Source organism: Egretta garzetta, unplaced genomic scaffold, assembly GCF_000687185.1.
Source record: "Egretta garzetta isolate BGI_Z169 unplaced genomic scaffold, ASM68718v1 scaffold143, whole genome shotgun sequence".
In the NCBI taxonomy this organism is placed as follows: domain Eukaryota; kingdom Metazoa; phylum Chordata; class Aves; order Pelecaniformes; family Ardeidae; genus Egretta; species Egretta garzetta.
Window position 1 is genome coordinate 649797 of NW_009259310.1, and position 19724 is coordinate 669520.

The 19724-nt window shown below is 45.7% G+C and overlaps 1 protein-coding gene across 1 annotated transcript in view; it reads right to left on the reverse strand.

Moving 5' to 3' along the window:
- RABL6 (RAB, member RAS oncogene family like 6) overlaps window positions 1-19724 on the reverse strand; it is a 58197-nt gene that overhangs the window by 22568 nt on the left and 15905 nt on the right. The window contains exons 4-8 of the mRNA XM_035891902.1: window positions 15756-15808; window positions 14156-14247; window positions 13132-13272; window positions 11899-12004; window positions 6204-6307 (exon numbers count right to left, since the gene is read on the reverse strand). Of these exons, the coding sequence (XP_035747795.1) occupies window positions 6204-6307; window positions 11899-12004; window positions 13132-13272; window positions 14156-14247; window positions 15756-15808 (496 nt within the window). The remainder of the gene's footprint in view (window positions 1-6203; window positions 6308-11898; window positions 12005-13131; window positions 13273-14155; window positions 14248-15755; window positions 15809-19724) is intronic.

Below are 19724 nucleotides of genomic sequence, written 5' to 3' on the forward strand. Positions count from 1 at the left end.
GCTGAAACACATGAATTTTAGAGCTGGAGGAAAAAACTGCTACATAACTGAAGTATAAAGTATCCTTCCCTCCAGCTTGGTTAGTCTGGAGAGTAACACGTGCAGGCTGCTTCTGCGCCTGTGCTTTGCTCACCTACATTGTGAAGGGCATAAGAACAGGAGACAGCGAGTTATTTTCAGTATACAATGGTTATTTGGGGACAGCACGGCACAGGCTCGTACTCCAGCACAGCACCAAGAGCTGTCACATGCGTGCTTCACATCACCTTCCTCACCTCCAGCAAGACACACGGGCCAAGCTTTGTGCTGCGTGCCATGACACCGGGGAAATAAGGACGGTCTGATACCAGTTTTACACGGGCTGCATAAACCAGCTCTGCTGAGCTTTCATATTCATATCTTCTTCCGTGAAAGAGGTGGGTGGAAAAAACAGCGCACATGAAAATGCTGCCAGCAACTTCTCAGTAATTTCCAGGGTGGAGGTGTCTTAAGCATCCTCCACACTTCGAAAATACTACATAATGCATGAATGCTTTCTCTGGCTTTACACACACTCTTCAGAAGCACAAGTGTGGCTGGTTTTGGGACCCAGCATCTCATATTGTCCACAATCTGGCCACCACATTCCTTATTCTATCCTTTCTGTCAGTCCTTTGCAAAAGGACTCACTCAAAATCTTACTGTGTTACAAGCAGCTCCGTGTCCAAGCTGGGTGTAGCAGACCAGGTCCCATTAAAGCAGAAGATGAACTCAACGCTGTGACCTGGGTATGCTCGTTCAGCTGGACTGCAGAGACAGCCAATGTGCCAGGCGAGCCGGACAGGTTACCTGTCCTCACCCACATGGGCTCCTCATTTGCCTTTCAATCCTTCCATTTCAGACCAAGTAACAAATTCACATCCTCAATGCCCCTGAATAATTCACTGTCAGTCAGACCTGCTCGCAAGGGGAGACTTAAAAACTGTGTAAAAGATAAACATGCTCTGCAGGAACAAAAATTCATCAGGGCCTGAGGTTACTGTTGCTCTGCTCCCAGAGCAAACAAATAAAAGCACAAAAGGACTTGTTAGCCTCACAGTTTCTAAAACTGTCAGTGCTCACGTTCATTTACTATTGGAGACGGGAGCAGCCTGAACCTTTTTGGCTCCTGGTTCTAACATGCTGTGATCAATTTGTCAAATGTATTTCATGTGGCAAGAAATGTTTTTGGTTATTTTATTAATTGTGAAAACTAAGATTAATAGGCCATGTGACATTAATTTAACTGGGGTTATCAAGGCTTAGATTTCCACGTTTGTTTTGGGCTCATTAAAGGTACTGAACCCGATTCCCTCCTAAGCCCAGGTCCCTGAGCATGGAATCAGTTGCCCAGCAGGGCTGAATCCTGCTGCCTAGGCCTGGGTGAGCACAGCCCCTTCCTCAGGAGCTTCTCAGGTTTTCCACTTAACACAAAATGGATGCAGCAGGATAACCCCCCCTCCACAACATATGGGACATGCTCCACGTTCTCCACTTCTCTAGCATGATCGATGGCAACAGGGTTAGCTGCAATTCTTAATGCAGCCTCCCACAAAAACCATGACCTAAAGTCCCATCCAGCAGATGCTGGCTCCTGATCTGTCTGATGGCAACAGTGATTCACAGCAAGCAGGAAGGATAAAGGTGGGGCAAGGGGAAGAGGAAGCAAAAGTGGTTTTACTTTCCTCACTGGTAATTCAGCCTTTAGCTGGTGTGATTCCGGACCTGTACTTCCATATAGCTAGAGATAGGGGGGAGCAGCTGGAGCAGCAGGTCCTCCAGCCAGACAGCTCTGGCGTTACTCAGCACCACTACCTTCACCAAATTACGAGCAGTGCTCAATGTGGAAAAAACAAACAAGCAAATAAAACCCTCAAACCCAATCAATGACTTTGTAGTGAATAAAGCTGTCTAATGCAGGGAGCGTGTCTCCCAAAACTGGAGTCCTCACCAGGAGAGCGCAAATACTCTTCTGCAGTCACAGGGCCATTGCCTTCCCTGCTGGGACAGTAGCACCCAGCTACCCGGGGTCCCCTGAGACGGCAGACGACAGCTGTACGGGACTGCTGGGGAAGGACACAGAAGAGCTGCCATCACCTGGCAAATCTGGGACAGGCCCTGCCGTTGCCGAAGCTGTAGCTTGGATCATACAGTACCTCAGATAAACTGAAATTCAACCACTTTGAATGTATTTTTACAAAGTCCAACTAACAGTTTGCGTAAGAGCTCTTAAGCACAAGGAGTAAATAAGCTGAAAACTCATTTCTTATGAACAATTCCTGTGAAGAAGCTGGACTTCGAGTGCTTACAAATCAAACAATCCCACAGGGTTTATAGGTGACAACTTCCTGATGCTTCTTAAAACTGAGTGTGAAAGAAGATGGGATATCTCACAAAGAGTAACTTAAGTATTCCTTTTGACTAACTTATATCAATCCCTAGGGGGAAAAAAGTTAATTCAAAGAGAGTTGATTACTTACACCTTGAAATTAAAATTTGTCTTTTGATATTAGAGAAAGGGTAATACTAGAAAAAATGCAGTGCAAACATAAAAGCTCCTGAAAACCATATGCTATATCTGCTTCCTATTAACTCTTGCAAATGTTTCTACCAGCAGCTTATTCCTGAAAAAGCTTCCACAATTTCCCCAAAACTACTTCTCCTTCTGAACCATTCAGTGAGGGAACAGGCGTGCTGAAGATGAAAGTTTTCCTTCTGACAGAAGATAAGCTGGGTACAATTAAAGATGAAAAAATGGAGCAAATTAAGTACAAATTCAGAACAGAGTAAAAAAAGTCATTGCTGTTTGTTAAATAAGAATTGAGGAACGCAAAAAGGGCTGAAATGTGTTTTTAGCAGCGTTGAGAACATAAAATCTGAGAAAGCACAGGGAAAGTATCAGAGCAAGAGGTGTGGCAGGCAGAGAAGAGGCTAAGCCTGGGGAAAAAGCTGGAAGCGTCTAAATGTGTCCTGCAGAGCAAAGCCCAGCCTGGCTGCCAGGGGCTGGCTTACATAAGGTGGATGAGGCAGTGTTGTGTGCCACCTCGTGTCTTCTCCAGGATCCACATTTTGGAGCCATGACGTGTTGTCCTCGGGTACCCAGCTGCAGCAGGAGGAAGACTTCTTGTTCTCTTTCTGTGCTCTGATCCAAATTTAGCACTGGTCACTGTGACAGAGCAGCTACTAGACGTGCATGGGAGCGAATGAAATAACTGAGATGTCCTAGCACTGTCACCTCGCCTTGCTCCATGGCCTGATTTTATGGGAGGAGAGCAGGAATCGCCTCGGAGGAGGTGCTGCAGCAGCCACACCATGGCCTGCAGCCCTGAGTGCCTGTGGACACCTCCCCTTGCTCTGCGATTTGTGCTGACTGACAAGCAGAACTCCAAGTACTGTCTAAACTGAAGCAGCCAACACAAGGGCTTCACATCTGCTGAGGGTCAACGAGTCAGACTGCACCAATGCGCACACTCCATGCAACAAGGAGACTGCCGGAGGACAATGTGCCGGGTGCTCATTTTGACATCCACCAGCCCATTAGACATAATAATCCCAAAATGATGGGCACCTGACAAGCACGGCTGCAAGGACCTTCCCAAGCCCCAGTAACAAGCACTGCACACCTGCCTCCCAACTGCATGCTGTAATTCCCACACAGTACTGTCGCTGTGTCCCCAGATACTCTGTTCACCAGCCTAAGGTGTTTTACTAAGAATCAGAACTTTACCCAGACCTGAGTTCCCTGCCATATGAGTGTGGTTATTTCTTTAAATCGGGACTTCAGCTAAAGGACTTGAGCCTGAAGAGCTCCAGCAGGGATACAAAATGAACATAGGAAGAGTATACTTTTCAGCTGTGGGGCTGAAGTAACCTCTCAGCAGCTCAACTGTTTCAGAGAGGTGCTGCAGAAACAAACAGGCTCTTTGTTTCTATCTGGGGTGCAGAAAAAATCCTCAAAATCCTAAAATAGCACTCTATTTCAGTTGGTGTGATCAAAGGACTCAGACGTGACATGGCTCTGTGCTTTTCTTTTGAGATCAGTGGCTCAAGGCAGGAAGCGTCCAGGGATATTTTAAAGACTTTCCTATAAAGAAGTGTTATTTTCTGAAAGCAAAGAACATTGGTCTCGGTACGCAGACATAACTGTGCAGCAGCTGAAGTGAAAGCCAAAGCTGCCCAGCTGCGTAAAAATGTTAGTTTATTCGCTAAACCAGAACCCTAGGAAAATGTCTTGCTTTTCACATTTTCGCAACTTGTCTTCTGTCAGGTACCATGGCCAAGGTATTTCTTATGGCATGTTAAGCCAATTATGCAGCCTAATAATGAAATTAACTGCCTGCAGTGCAAGCCCTCCCCGGCAGCGGAGCTGCAGGACTTTGCCGCCGCGCAGCAGGGCAGCTCTTCTGCCCGGCCAGGCAGTGGACACCTTCAGGTGCACACACCCCATCTCCCACTCCTCCTGCGCTCATGGGCTGGTTTGGAAAACAACAGCGCATGGACACGTGGGGGAAATGCTTACCTGGCTTTGGAGTTTCTTCAGATGACTCAGTGGCTTCTACTGAGGTGATGCTAGCCGCTAGCAACTGCACCAGAAGCTCCTCTGAGCTTGCAGAAGGCAAGAAACACGCCTTTGATTTGATAGTGCACAGGGCCTAGAGCAGTGCGACCAGCCTGGCCCTAGGACTCTGGATGCTGCCGCACTGCAAATGCCACTCTTTAGTAATCCCAGTATTTCTGCAGGAGCACATACCCAGAAAGGGCAGTCTCTGGCAGTGGAAGCACACCAGTATTATAAAAAGGTATTCATTGGTATGGTTATGCTGGATGGGATGATCCAGCCTAATTGCTGGAACTAGGAGGTCTCGCCATCCCACCCCTGCCAGCACCACACTGTTGCTGCTTCCTTGATGTTCTGGTGTTAAGCAGATGCTTCTCAAAGCCAGCCCAACTCAGATTAACCCAAAAGTAGATCAGGCAGAAGACAGTTTTCTGCTGGATTTGTGAGCTGAATTGGCACACACGAGGGTCCAGCAAATGCCTAAGCTGATGGAAGGGTGAGAGGTGACTACGTAGGAAGATCTTCTGGAGTGAGTTTGGAACAGTTCTGCCAACTTGTGATTCTTTTAAGTATCTTCTCATTACTGATGTAGTATAAACAAAAATACTGGAAAACGATCCAACAGCACAGCCCACACAGCCCAGTCCTTTGAGTAGGGACATCAAGAGAATTGCTGAAGGCACAAGGAGGCTAACCAGTCCCTAAGGAAAGAAATGAGGTGGGAACAGTACAGCTTTGTGTGTATATGGGGTATTTCAGTGCTCTCAAAGGAAAACACAATGACCAAGGTTATAGAACCTGAAACTTGGTCGGAAAAATGCCTGTCAAAATGGCTGTGCATGAATATTTCATAATCAACGATTCCAAATTCCAAATAAAGCTGCCTGTAAAGAATCTTTTTCCGATTCATCCTGGGGTTGACTTTTCTGGCTTGCACATTACTGCAATGAAGACCTTGCAATGGGAATTCATGGAACACATTTGTCAACAACATACAAATCTGAAGAGATTCCTGTTCACTGTGCTACAGATGTACTGGCTTTGCAGGGCTACATCGGGCAAAAGCTCATTTCAAGCAGCAAGCAAACAAACAGGGCACTGAACAAACACAGGGCAGCAGGAACCTGCCACTATTTCAAACCAGAAATGCACCGAGGAGTCTACAACTATTCAAAGGGAATAAATGATGAATATGTTGTAGCTATTACTTTCTGCCTACCGTAAGACACAACACACAGGAATGCAAAGGCCAGAAGGACAGGAATCAACTTGTGTTCTGAGCAGTAGGGATGGAAAATATCCCCTTTCAGCATCAAAGGCTGCAACATACTTATGTACAATCCCTTCGGCATGTGCTGCCTCCAGGAGCGCTGCTCAGCCCCACCTCCATTGCCCTTCCACAGATCACATGCCTGTAGGAACCAGACCCTTTCACAGGGATCTCCAAGTGCATGCTTTATTTCAGGTGATGCCACTGAAAAGTGACATTTTATAAGATCCAAAGAAACCCTAAATGTCATGCACTGGACCCTTCGGTCTGGCCACATGCCATAGCTGGGGCTGCCCAACATCCACGTGACACCTCGACCGCAACAAAACCATTAGAAAGGATGGCTCTATGACATACAGTTCGTAGTTTTGATCTTCCGTCTCTTGCTGCACTGACAGCTCCTCCAAAGTTGCATCAATATCCAGCTGATTCGTCTCCAGCTGCCGTAGCAACGTCTCCCTCTGCAGAAAGGAAAGCAGGAAGGGTCATTGCAACCAATCCCTCTGCGCCCACAGGGTGCAGCAACATCTCGTGTCACCACTCTACCCACAGCAATGAATTAAACAGGAGCTTTGGTCCCTCTCATGGTGTTCAGTTTAAATACAGAAGCACAAAGGGAAGCTGAAGCAGTAGCAAAAGTACGTTAATCCAGAAAGTATGTGTGTAAGAAAGTAATTTGTTCTGCAAGCTATACTCAGCCATAAATCAATACAGTGGGATTTTCAGGCACAGCATCACCAGTTGCATTTGGAGAACTGTATCAACTCCTGCGGAGAACACTTGTGCAATTCATTCATTCTGACCTTCGTTTTCCCTGTACTGAAGAAGTCCCTCTGTAAGTAGGACCCAGCGGGTGCAAAACCTCACATTAATTTTCTTTTTACTATCAGGGTAGGTGAGTGAGCACAACCGGTCAACAAAATGAAATCGTAGCAGTCGCTTGCCCCTCTGCCTTCAGTTGCTGCCCCACAGACGTGGCACAGACACTTGAGCCCATTTCAAGCATGCAATAAAGTGAGTTGGCTTCACTAATGTCACACAGGGTAGCTTAATTCACTCATTCCCTTTCCACATTTCCAACAGAATGCCAGAAAAAAACCTCAGCTGAAGGGAAGTGCTGGCTTAAAAGGCTCAAAATCACTTGCAAATGGTCATGGGACACTTCTCCAGATAGCTAGGATGGCAACAAGAAGAGATCAATAACCACACGCATTATGCTGAGACTGCAGGGCATGGCCAGCTCCGAAGGTTCACCCACGGTGGATCTGGCACCGGCCACCTCACCCGGCTGCCTAGCAGACACAGCTCTGCAACAGCCCCGCCGCCGTAGAGCTAACACTGCACCCGCTTCTGCAGAAACATGAGACCTGAGCTGTCTGTGGCCACCGCCCCGCTCCACAGGACACATCCCTGCACCAGAGCCCCTTCCCCTCTGCTCAGACAAAGCCGGCTGCCACGCAGCTGGGCAGCACCCATGGCCAGGCTCCCACCACCGGCACCCTGCTTGCCTCCTGAGAAGGCTCTGAGCAAGGGGCACATGAGTCAGTTTAGATGCTGAATTCTGGAGTCAAAAGTCACGATGTTCAGTGCCTGAAAGCACCCGTCCTCCCGCTCCCACTACCTAGGTACGAGATGGCACAGGAAGCAGGGACAGCTTGTGCTGAGCCACATCCGATGATGCACGGCACGGCGCCTGTTAAAGAGGAGTCCACCGGTGCCATGGGCTGCCAAGCTGCTCTGCTGCCCAGACAGGAGGAGACAGAAGAGAAACCACAGCTTTCCTCCCAGCTGCAAAGGTTTTTGCTTTTGTAACTGCCTTCTCCTCAACGCACATTTAAGCTTTCTGCTATGACAAATATTTTTGCAGTTTAGCATCAATAACGGTAGTGAATTTTTAATTCCACATTTGCCAGCACAGATGCTTACTGCAGAAGGATCTCCTTAGAGTAAAAAGCACAAAAGGAAATCTACTCCGTAATTAACAGAATAAAATCCCTGTGGGAAGACAAACATTTGTATAAAGCAATGGCGTTTCAGTCTCTGCCTGCATTTGCCATTGACAACACAGTTCCACAGAAGTAACAGCTTTGGAGCTATCAAGAAGGCATACACATTTGAAGAGCAAGTAATCATCTCCTGATATAAAACACACGATGTTACCCTGCCCCGGGAGCAGGCAGGGCACAGCTTGAGTCCTCCACGGAGCAGGCGGATTTATAGCAAATCCTACCATGACTTTAAGCAAAGCTTAAGTAATTTTTATTTTGTATTATCAGACCAGGTGATTCACAGGAGTTGACAACATTTAAACATGCTAATTTACTGGAAGATACAGTCTTGAAATTTAAGAGCTTCTATGACCATTTAAGCTAATTGACTACTTCCAAGGTATTCGGAGTCTTCATTTTTACCTCTGTCATTGTGTTAAGAGCTAGGAGTGATCCGTATTTCCTTTACTAGTTAATTTTTATTCATCATATTCATACTTAAGATGTATAAGAAGAATTATGAAGTCATTAGTTAACTTGAATCCCCTTTACTGTGGTACACAGACAAGGAAGTTTCGGCAAAACATACTATACATATTTAAACCTGCTACAAGCAGCGCTAACTGTGATTTTAGAAGTAATTCTAGATTTTAGAATTCAAGATTCAAGAAATTCAAGATTTTAGAAGTAACAATGTCCTCCTTTTATGTTATTCATACAGTGTAAGCAAAAATGAGACAAAAAAGAACAATTCTGCTGCTGCTTTGTCCTCATTTTCCTAAGGTGAGTGAAACAAATGCTGAGCAGTCGCTGAATGAAGAGAGACAGGAGGGACAGTGCTCTCCAGTGCTTACCTTAGATAATGGCTTTTACTGAACAAGTGGTTTGCCTTTCCTCATACTTGGGCAGTAAGACATATACCAGGTTGTATTTATTTCAATTTTCACAGATTACAGTAAATTAAAGAACTTTGATTTAATTAAGAGAGTTGCATTTAATTTTGTAAAAATTCACCACTGATAATGGACTCCCAAATACTTAAAAAATAAGGTCTATTTTACCATGCTGGTATTAAAATATTAAAGAAACAGCTTATTTTTAGCAATAACCCAAAAGAAAGGAATAAATCATGTGCTACAGGCCAATGCTTTGGCTGAATGCCACTTTCAAGTGCTTCCTGGAAAAGGCAATTTCGCTGTCTGCAGAATTTTGTCTCCTTCCTGTGCAGCATCCAAGGGCCTGGTTGACCTGATCACATTTGCACGTTATGTGGGCCACCAGCAACGCCTACAGCTAAACTGCATTCTCAGGTTTGACCGTCCTTCCCCTGGAAAGGAACTGATAAATAATTGAAGTGCCCGGGCTGCTAGAGGGAACATGCTCGATGCCAGGGGTATGAATTTCAGCCACTGCTTTCTTCATGAAAGCTGCATGAACGTAAGCTGGACACAGAAATATGCAATTTAAAAACCAATGCACAGAAGAGCAACTCTGCTAAAGGACAGCACGGGCCCTCGCACACAGCTGAACAGCTCTTCCCTTGGGAGCTGCAGAAGGCAAGGCTGAGGAGCACAGAGAGACCTCAGAGGTCGACTGAGACTGATTAAATCATACCTGCTTTAATACCTGGTAGCACTCCTCTCCTTTGACCCTGCTTTACACTGAAGTACCAGGGCAATGACTCCTTTCTGGAGCCTGCTCCTGGCAAGTCTCTCTGAAGGTATAAGCAGAACCTTTAGGAACTAAGTCTAGCTGTGATTTTCCTACAAATTTTAGCATCATGCCGCACTGGTTGTTAATCAGGCCCAGCGGGGCTGGCCCTGGCTCCCAGTGCACTCAAAGGCAAGACGCCCAGCAGGTCTCCAGCAGAACGCCTAGAGCCACCCAGCAGCAGCTTCCATGGAGCAGCACAAAGCTCTTTAATCAACCCGTGGCACAAATGCAAGCGGCACTGGAAAAACGAAGTGCAGCACATCTCAGCTGAATTCTGATATCAAATCGAGCTCCAAAGCCTCGGGGAAGCAACCAAAAGCCTCCAAATTTGTGGTGTCGCCTGCCTTGGCACAGAATGGCAAGGCCAGGGACCTCCTGCGCACCAGAGGGAAATGAAACAAGCCGTTGCCACATTGGATCCTATGCCATGAATTTTTTCCAGAGTGCACTGCAAAGCACCCGTCTGCAATCCCTGTGTAAGCACAGAACTGCAGGAATTAGTTTGGGCATTGCTGTTTTAAAGGAAAAGCCAGGCATCTGTGGCCTGATCACTGTCTGTCTGAACGACAGGCATGGGACAACCTCCCCAACTGCCACCTTCTGAGCTGAGGTACAAAGAACAGAGCAAACCTATTTACAGGCATGGTTTACATGTGCCCACCCAAGTCTGCCCTTGCACGTTTTGGGAACTAAACTGTAATGAGAAGTCTTTTCAGGTTTGTTTCTGCAGTGTTGAATTATTTAATGAAATTATATTAAAAAGACAGGATTTGGGAGTCTAATTATGTGGCACCTGCATCTTTTGGACTACCCCCAGTGCTACCCCATGCCCACTAAACAGGACAGTAAATGTGGGCTGGTCACTCCATCCCCCCCATCCCTCCTAAGCAACCAACACTGGACTCTCCAAACAGCTAAAGGTTATAACAGGTTTATTTTTCCTATATCCCTGAAGACCAAGATTTGTCCAAGAAGTTCTCTGGTTTGGGGCCAATTACCTTCTCTATGTGTCCTAATTGATTTCAGTCTCAAATTAATAGATAATGTTTACTTACACACAGCACATTTAAAGGTTCCCTAAGACTCCCATGCTAAAGCTGCTTCCAAGCCAACACAATGGTATAAATGCTTTGGTATTTCCCGCTTAGAACCATGGCTAGGAAAATCATTGCATTATTAACAGTATCATTATGAGCAGCCTTCAGAAACAGATCTGGCAGGAAGGCTGTGCTAATGCCTCCGCCTCTTATCAACATCTATTCGAGACAAAAAGGAGAGATCTACAAAACTGACAAAAGTAACCTGGGAACTAATTATTCTGAATGGTTTCCGCACGACATCACTTTACCATAGGAGCCAAGGTTATAAAAGCAAACATTTAAGGAACCATTTAACCATGCTGGTAGATTTCATTCTTCTCTGAGCAGCAAGTTGGGTTTATATCTCAGATTTCTCCAACTTCCTCCTCAAAAATTTATTGTTTAACTTGTTTCACTGGGCTTTTATACATTCAAATTTTCTCATGCTGGTTCTTCCTGCTCTCAGCCTGAAGACGTGGTAACATCCACTAATATATCCGAGCTGCTTCTGACCTAGCATTTCAGTGGGGATTATTTCTATAAAAATATACACAGACATTTCAATTACTGGTGAAGATGATCAAGATCAACTGCCTGGTTTTTCCATCCCAAAGAGAGCAACGATACAACATCATATGTACCCCCAAAAAGCGTATGCTGTTGATCCCAAAGGACTCCTGTATGATCACCCCAAAGGTCCTCTTCTAAAGGACCAGGGCTGAGAACTCCACCCTTCTGTGCCCATTCAGCCTTGGCCTTTCCACTCAGTCCAACCAAGAAACTTCAATTATGAAGGAAATATGAGACTTGGATCTATGTGCATGGGATCCAGCAGTTACCGTTAGCCCTATCTTCAGCAAACAGTTGTCCCTGAACTGTGCAGTTTGTGACCAAATCTCTTCCCATCTGAGTTTTAATTGAACAGAATTTGCATACAGAGTTTAATAAATGCACGTATGTAACATTTTTGACTTGGAAACTACACCACTGAACGCAATTTTTGCGCCAGTGTTATTCATCACCTTGGAGTCTTTCTGCTGAGGTCAGCATTTGCGAACCCAGCAGAGAAGAGTCCCCTCGCGAGCAGAGACACGCTTAAGGCACAGACACCAATGTACTCACATAATTTTGTTAACAACTCGTATGAAAACAAAAATCTACCCAAGATCCTTTATCAACAAAAGAAACCCCAAATACCAAATTCCCACCTTAGAGACAGAGAACCTGAAATCTGTCCCACCCAGCACATCAGGGAAATACCCTCTGTCTTACCTGCAGCTGCAGGAAGGGGATGTTGAAGAACTTATGCAGGTACTTGAGGCCAAAGCTGTTCTTCATGGAAGACTCAGCATAACGAAAATACGAGGAGCCGGGAGGCCTGTCTCAACCAGATAGGTAGAGAGAAGAAAAATGTACAGAGGACAAGGACTGCATACGCACAGAAGAGGCACTTGCTGAACTACATACCATGAACCATCCTCATTTACAAGCCAACCCCTCAATCCCCAAATGTAGGCTAGCGGGTCCTTCTGCTAGGGACTTGTTATTATGTTTACAGACAAAATTCACACTTTGCTCCTCCTGAAGGGTGGCGGAACACGGCTGCTGTCGTGTTGCAGTGTCATGGGGCTGCCAGACAGAAATACTATGGCAGGACACTGGGCCACTGGTTTACTAAACTGAGGGTTTCACAGCTGTACAAGCTGCTCCTTTCTCAGTGAAGGTTTTGGTTTAAAAGCACAGACAGACCTGCATTAAGTCACAAGCATCAGCAGTGGGCATTGAACTCACCTAAGTCACATATAGAGATGAACTTGTAAAGAAATGATTACATTATGGAATCAAGCCTTAAAACTGATATCATTTCTGTGTGCCTGACACAGGCACAAACAAGTAAGAGACTAGGAAAATGAAACAATGCCTTAAAATCATAAAACCACATAAAGAGGTACAATCTATCGAATCCCGAACAACAAATAATATTTTATACTCAATAACAGAGAGCCTCAGATCTCTGCATAAGGGAAAATCTTGCCTCGCTGGCAAGGGAGGCGTAGGACTTGGCTGTGCCCAGTAAATGCTCTTGGAGGAAAAGCAAGGAAGGCAGCTGCATTAGCTGGCTCTCTTGTAGGACAATTATTTGGAGTAGAGAACAGTTGTGCTGCAGGGAGAGGGTTCTTTCACAAGAGACAGACTACCCAGAAAGAAGATGACTTATTGGGAAAAGTACCTCTGAAAGGCACATGCTGGCAGGCACTCACTGTTTCCAGGAATATAGCTAACAAGCTGCCCAGCACAGGCTCCTGCCTCAAAGGAAAAAGAGCCCATCATGTAAACTGAAGGCACTGTGTGAGATGCTCAGAGCTACAAAGCCCAAAAGTTAGGCACAGGGTCCGAGGGTGAATGTGATGTACATCTTAAACACGGCAGCAATAGCCATCTACGGTTGATGACAGAGAATAGCCAAGGCCTGCTGCCTGCCTGGTGACCGTGATGCCATCTTACCTGTTTAGATTGTCGATGAGGTCCCGCACGTCACCAGGCAGAATGACCCGGTGCTCCCCCATGTCTCGGTAATTCCCAAGGACACACACTGGAACATGGGTCGGCACTTTAGGAAGCTCCCTCAGAATATAGTTAAATGTCCTTCACCACAGGAGAGAGAGAGATACAGGCAGATGAGTGGGAAACACCATTCTGTGAGCAGTTTCATGCACAAATCACAGAAAAAACCCCAAAGATTTTTTTTTTCCTAAATCCTTCCAAGCCTGTGGCTTCTTTGCCCTCCTCCCCCAAAAATACCTTAACTGTAAATATGTTTGAATCATTCTGTATTCAAATACAGTTTGAGAAGTTCAGTAATCCACTCCCATGAGCAACCTCACATCTCCTACAGCAGTATTTCCCTCAGTCCTACAAAAGTGTGTGGGGTCAGCAGAAGAAAAGGATTCCCCCCCTTCGGCTGTCAACGGGCTCACTGATTCATACCAAACCTGTAAAACACAACCTTAAATATAAAGCAGGAACTCTTGCCACCTCCTCTTTCCACTCTGGCTTCCGTATGTCTCTCACCCTCCTCAGCAGATGTGTGAAATGAACAGTTCATTATTTCTGTACATTAATGCAGCCTGGGGCTTCTAAATAATCCTTACTAATCCCAGCCTTCCTGGGAACTTCTCACTAGCATTCCCCTTTCCCTTGTGTTCTGGAGAGCATGGGTTTGTAACATGCCCAGCATACTTTGCACCTGTGATAGCACTAATTACCCAAGCCTCAGACAGCAGTATATCAGAAACTGCAGTACACTGGCCCACAGAGAGATAGCTCATTTAAAACAAGCCCAGGAGAGGAGTGTATTAAAAGACATGTCAGAAGATAAAGCTATTATTTTAAGGGATATAAGCTTGCTTCAACTCATTAGGCTGGTTACGAGCTCCAGAGTCCATCTGGGAATCAAGAAGTCTAGAAGTCATTTGTTTTCACTACACAAGTGAAAATCATGTGGTGCCCGCCGCTGAAGATGCCTTACCACTGTTTGGTGATGTCAAACATCATCACTACACCATTGCAGTTTTTATAGACATCCAGGAACTCTGCATCCAGAGCCATTTCTGACTCTGCCTGAGGAAATAAAGGCAAAAGAAGCAGTAAATAACTTGATTCAACTTCAGGCTCGGACAGAACACAACTGATACAGTGCTGAACAGGCAAACTTTCCAAAGTGACAGCTGGTATCTGTGGATATCACATCATCCTCATTTAACCAAGATACCTGGTGGTTCACAGCTTCTAAAGGAGCAGGATGTGAAGCACCTGACAGTCTCTGAAAAAACCCCCACCCCCTCCTCTTTCCCCTGTGCCCCCAAATCCTGCACTGACAAGGTAACTCCGCATCAGCTACAGGTCGGAGGACAGAGGACACAGCTCCCATTCTATCCCTTTGCCGACCGAACTATTGACTGTACTTTCTGGTGCATAAGGCCAGGCTGTAGTTTGTACTGAGTTTCTCCTGGGCAGAGCTGAATGTATTTATTAGTACCCGATTTGTTTTTCATCATTTGGACTCTTCATGCTGCGAAGTACAGTACTGGCTACACTCAACCTCCAAAGCTCCTGCTGCAGTTTGGTGCCTATGGAACAATTCTCACTCGCTTCCCAGGAGTGGAAAATGCACCCACGTTTGCAAAGGAAGAGGCAGCTGTGATAGCTGTTCTTATAGAGGCTTCTTCCCATAGGAGAATATTTTTAAAGAAAATTCCCCTAATCTGACTGCACAGATTGAGCAGGACTGGTGAGACAGGAAACTTCACTGCCCTGGCCTGTCCCCAGCGCCAAGTGCTCAGCTCGCTGTGTACCAGTGGCGCTGCCTTTCCCATCAGTTTCAGCAAAGCCATTACTGAGCAAGTACCAGAGCACTGCCCATCCACTGAGCCCCGAAGGGCTCTGGCACATGAACAGGAGCAACAAAGCTCTTTAAGATCTGCATCGGAGATCATGGGATCAAGGGCCTTTGAAGTGAATTTTTCCTGAGGATTAAATCATACATCTTTTGAAAGAGATGCCACAGAAGTCCACTGGCAGCCCAAATATTGTTTGGGGAATGTGTTAGTGTGGTCTCCCATGCAGCACTTTGTTCTACAGTACAAGATCCAAAGGAGGCACATTTCTGCAGGAGCCTTGAGGAAGCCACTCTGTCTACTTTTACGTGCGAGGCAGCGCTTCTATTGCCCCTTCCTCCTCTGTATTTCAAAGTTAAAAGGTAATTGTTAGCCCAGTTTTAAGGAGCAGCCAGAGAGCGTGGCATCAAGTGACTTCTTTGGGTCTCACAAAGAAGTCCATTACGAAAGGACGTCCTGCCACTGACAAAGTGCAGACAGGTACAAAGCTACTGAGTAAACATCTAGGGCGCAGTCATTCCCAAAAGCCAGAATGGAAAACAGCAGGGAGGCTGTGGTGAGGGCATGAACAAGGGTAACATGCACAGGCAAAAGAGCAGAGAGCATCAGGGATCACATTGCCCCGCATCCGCCTGCCAGGCAGAAACAAATACAGAACTTACTCTCTAGGGACCAAAGGTGGCCTAGAGGCCTCCTGCTAAGAGGCAGACATCTGCATTCAAGGTGACTCACCTCCTGAGGGTCATTTTCCAGCTTCAATCCATCTCCTCGTTTTTTGCATTTTCCTTAAAAAGAAATTTAAAATAAAAAAAAAAAAAAAAAAAAAAAAAAAAAAAAAAAAAAAAAAAAAAAGAGGAAAAAAAGCATTACACTGCGTAGAGAACTCCAGGATGGGTCTGGGCAGGACCACAGCATTTTGAACATGACCTTAAAGCAGATCCAACTTCTCCTATAAGCATGGGGAATGAGGAGGGGTGGGGTATGCCTTACTGAAGAACACCAGTTCAATGATACCAGCTAGTCTAAGTCAAAGATGAACAGGAAGAAAGTTTGGGGTAGCTTAAACCATGCTCTTCACAGCATAAAGTCACAATGGCTGAATAACACAGGGTTTGGGGCACTCTCCGGCCGCAAAGGGAAGCTGCTCTGTTGTATTTTCTGTTGCCTTAGCGTTGAAGAAGCAAAAGGTCGTGGGGCTGAACAGCACAGCTACACACGCTGCTGTCCTGAGAGATGCTATGACACTGCTGTGCTGAGTCGCTGACCTGAGGCAAGCAGCCTTGTAAATAAACGTGATCTCAGAGCCCAATGGGTGCTTTGAGCTGACTTGCGACCAAAAAAAAGGGGTGGCAGGAGACTATGAGGATTTAACAGCCAAAAGACAGACAAAACTTATAGAAGGGGAAATCCAAGCAAAATCTGATGAACTGTGGCAAGGGGGCTGTGGAGCAATGGAGAGCCAGCCTACACATGCCGGAAAGGCCAGAGCCAGAGGGTCAGGTCTGGTCATCACCGGCAAAGCTACAGAAGGGAAACCCTCCAGAGGCACCATCCAAAGCCACATGCTCCAGAGACACGCACACAAAACCATGCCATGAGACAGGTAAAACTCTGATGAACCTCACAGGGAAGTGCAAGAGGCACCAGGCTGAACACTTGGAGAAGACACTAGAAAACCACTGGAGAGACCTGCCCTGCAGTTCCACAGCCACAATCCCATCCGGAGGAATCACCAGGTTTCTCTCCAACACATCTGCTTCCCCTAAGGCACATGGTAAAATACAGCCCTTATACTTAAAGGCCAGACGCCCTGAGACTTCTCCCTTTTCTTACAGCTTCAATAAGCACTGGGTAAGTTCACAAACTGACATTTTAAAGTACCACTGGCATTTGACTCAGCAGCCCCAGAAAAGCAGACAGTGTTTTTTCATGCTCTGATATCTAATAAATTTTCAGGCTCCCTGAAAATTTTGGTTTACATCAGTTACACTGTAATTGTGTCTCCAAATCTTAAAGCTTGCAACTGCAGCAGACAGAGAAGACATCACCTGTTGCCTACAACATCATCTACAACATCTGTACCTACAATTAGCAGAGTGGCAATCAGCGAATGTGATTTTCTGGTGCAGGCACTTGGCACTAAGGATTGCCAGGAGTCTCAATACGTAAGAGCGAGGGCACCTTCCTTAACCTACTGGCAAAGAAGTTTAGTGTGGACGTACCATGAAAAAAATCTGTCCTCGCTCCCCAGGTATTCTTTAAACTCCACCCATGTACAGCAGTTTCTGGAGGTTTATCATATGATGAGCCCTGCACAATGAATAACCCTGCAAGATCTGGAGTGATTTTTACAGATACCAAATATTTTCCAGATGTTCCTGATAGCAATTAAGAACTGTACTTCTGAATTAACTTTGTGGCGTGTTTTCCTGGTCTAAATAATGATGAGTTAACTAAACGATAATGGCAGAGACTTGGAATTCCTTCTCATAATTTCTCAAAATTCCCTGTGTCACTGACAGCAGAATGTGCTGGCAGCTCGGATGCACCCACAAAAGGACCTTCCGTCGACTCTTTAAAAGACTCCGCAACATTGGGGACCAAAAAAGCTTCCACCAACCACTCAACTCTGCTGATTAACGTGGAGCGACCACTTGTAAAATTCATGGTTCTGCCAGATGCTGCATGTGAAAAAGCGTCTCATCCTTTTGGCACACAGGTCAAGGATAAATAGTTATGAAATACAGAGTAATTAATGAAAGTTTTAATGCTGCAGGATGCAGCAGGAGGTTCCAGTCCTTACATCCCAACAGTGTGGCTGGTGGGTGCTCCTGTGTATCACTGCAAAATGTTTGCCCCTCTCGTGTGATCTTACTGTTGACATCTGAAAGTAGCAGAAATATTAACCCTGATCCTTCCCCATTCAGGCGATATGTTTCCCTGGAGGGTCCAAGTATGGGCTCTGATTTTTTCCCAGTGCAGCTGAAGGTGTGGGATGTCTAGGACATGCATGCCTTTTTCCACTTCAATTAAATGCATTTCAAGTCAGTGGCATTCGTGTGGCTTCTCTGAGCGTATAAACTTCACTATTTCTGCAGTTAGGCTAAATTATGCTTGGCATGACCTGAATTTCTAGGTACTGAAACAGAATCCCAAGTGACCACAAATACTCTTCACAGGTCCTCTTGTCCTGAGCAATCAAGGTGTCTTTTTAACTGGGACACATTTACAACCAATGCTTTGAGACTGAATACAAGACTGACACACCTCTCCCTGCTTATGGCTTTATGTGTATATCAAGAGGAATGAGTAATATTCTTACATGATGCTCATCACTGCTGTAAAGGAGGTCATCTGTAAAGGAATAACAGCTGAAAAGCATATATGTGTATGTATTCATGCACTGGGTCTATTTTTGGAACCAAAACTGCAGGATGAGCCAAATAAAGACATAGTGAAGAGATGCAATTTAGCCCATAAAAGCAAGCGCACAACAAAAACTGTTGTTATATGAACGAGGTCCTGTGTTTAAGGCTGCACTGATGTGTAATTGAGGAGCCTCAATCAGAAAGCAAGGGTCTTCATGTTGCGATTGCTCAGCTTCTCCACCTGGAACGATCACTGCTCCTTATTTACAGGCATAATAGCAACACATAAACCAAATGACCTTGCAGCAGTGCCCTGAAGTCTACAGAACGGTTCTTACTGAACACCAGTAGACTGGGTGCGTGGCCAGCACCCAAGAGTCTCTGCACCTCTGTGTACCACCAGTTTTGGTGCAGGACAGTAAGGATTCAGCACAGCCTGCCAACAAATGCTGTCCACAGTGCGAGGGAGATGCGTCTGTTCACCATTCAAACGTACATGTCTAGAGTATTTGCATCCCCAGTGTTACCTAACTTAGGACACCTGAAAAGAACAGCAACAGTAATTCCGATCCTTCCTCCTTCTTGCAGCACACCTCTGGGAGGGAGAGGGGTGAAGGGGCAGGGAGAGGAAAGGAATCTCCAGTATGAGGAAAAGAGTTCATGCTATTTTGGGGACAACAGAAAAAAATATTATTTGATCCCTTCAGTTAGTGCATGGGAAAAGATGCAGGAACCAAACTAGCAGATGTTACAAGACAGAAGATCAGAGCTGTTCTTGAACCACCTGCATTCAAGCAGCTTCTCTGCATTCAGGATCTGTTACGGCTTTATGACCTGCAGTAGTTACACAACTTGCTGCAAAGCCAGAAAGATGAGTCAGAACTGGGACTTTTGCTGAGATATCTTTCCTATGTTCTGTTAGTTCCAAGGGCACAAAGGAGATGGTATTTACTAAACACACTGCACAAAATTCAATACAAATGGCATCATTACACAAATGAGCCCCACTCTCCGGGCAGGCCCAAGGAGAACACAGCAGGCTGCAGGGAAGTCCACACTCTGGTGAGCCACATTAAAACAAAACAAAATAATCCCAGAGAGTGAAGAAAAAGACAGTAGGAGGAGCAGTACAGCACAGCAGCTGCCATCCCCCCTGCTTCAGCACACTAAGCAACCTCCCAGGTTTTAAGCTTTCACAAGTCTCCCCACACTTCCAAATTAACATCCATATGCTAAACAAACGACACCAAGGCACCAGCCAGGCAGGGCCAACAGCTGCTTCCTGCATTCCTAAAACAGTCTGGGGGGACAAATCAGAGCATGCTGCTGAACT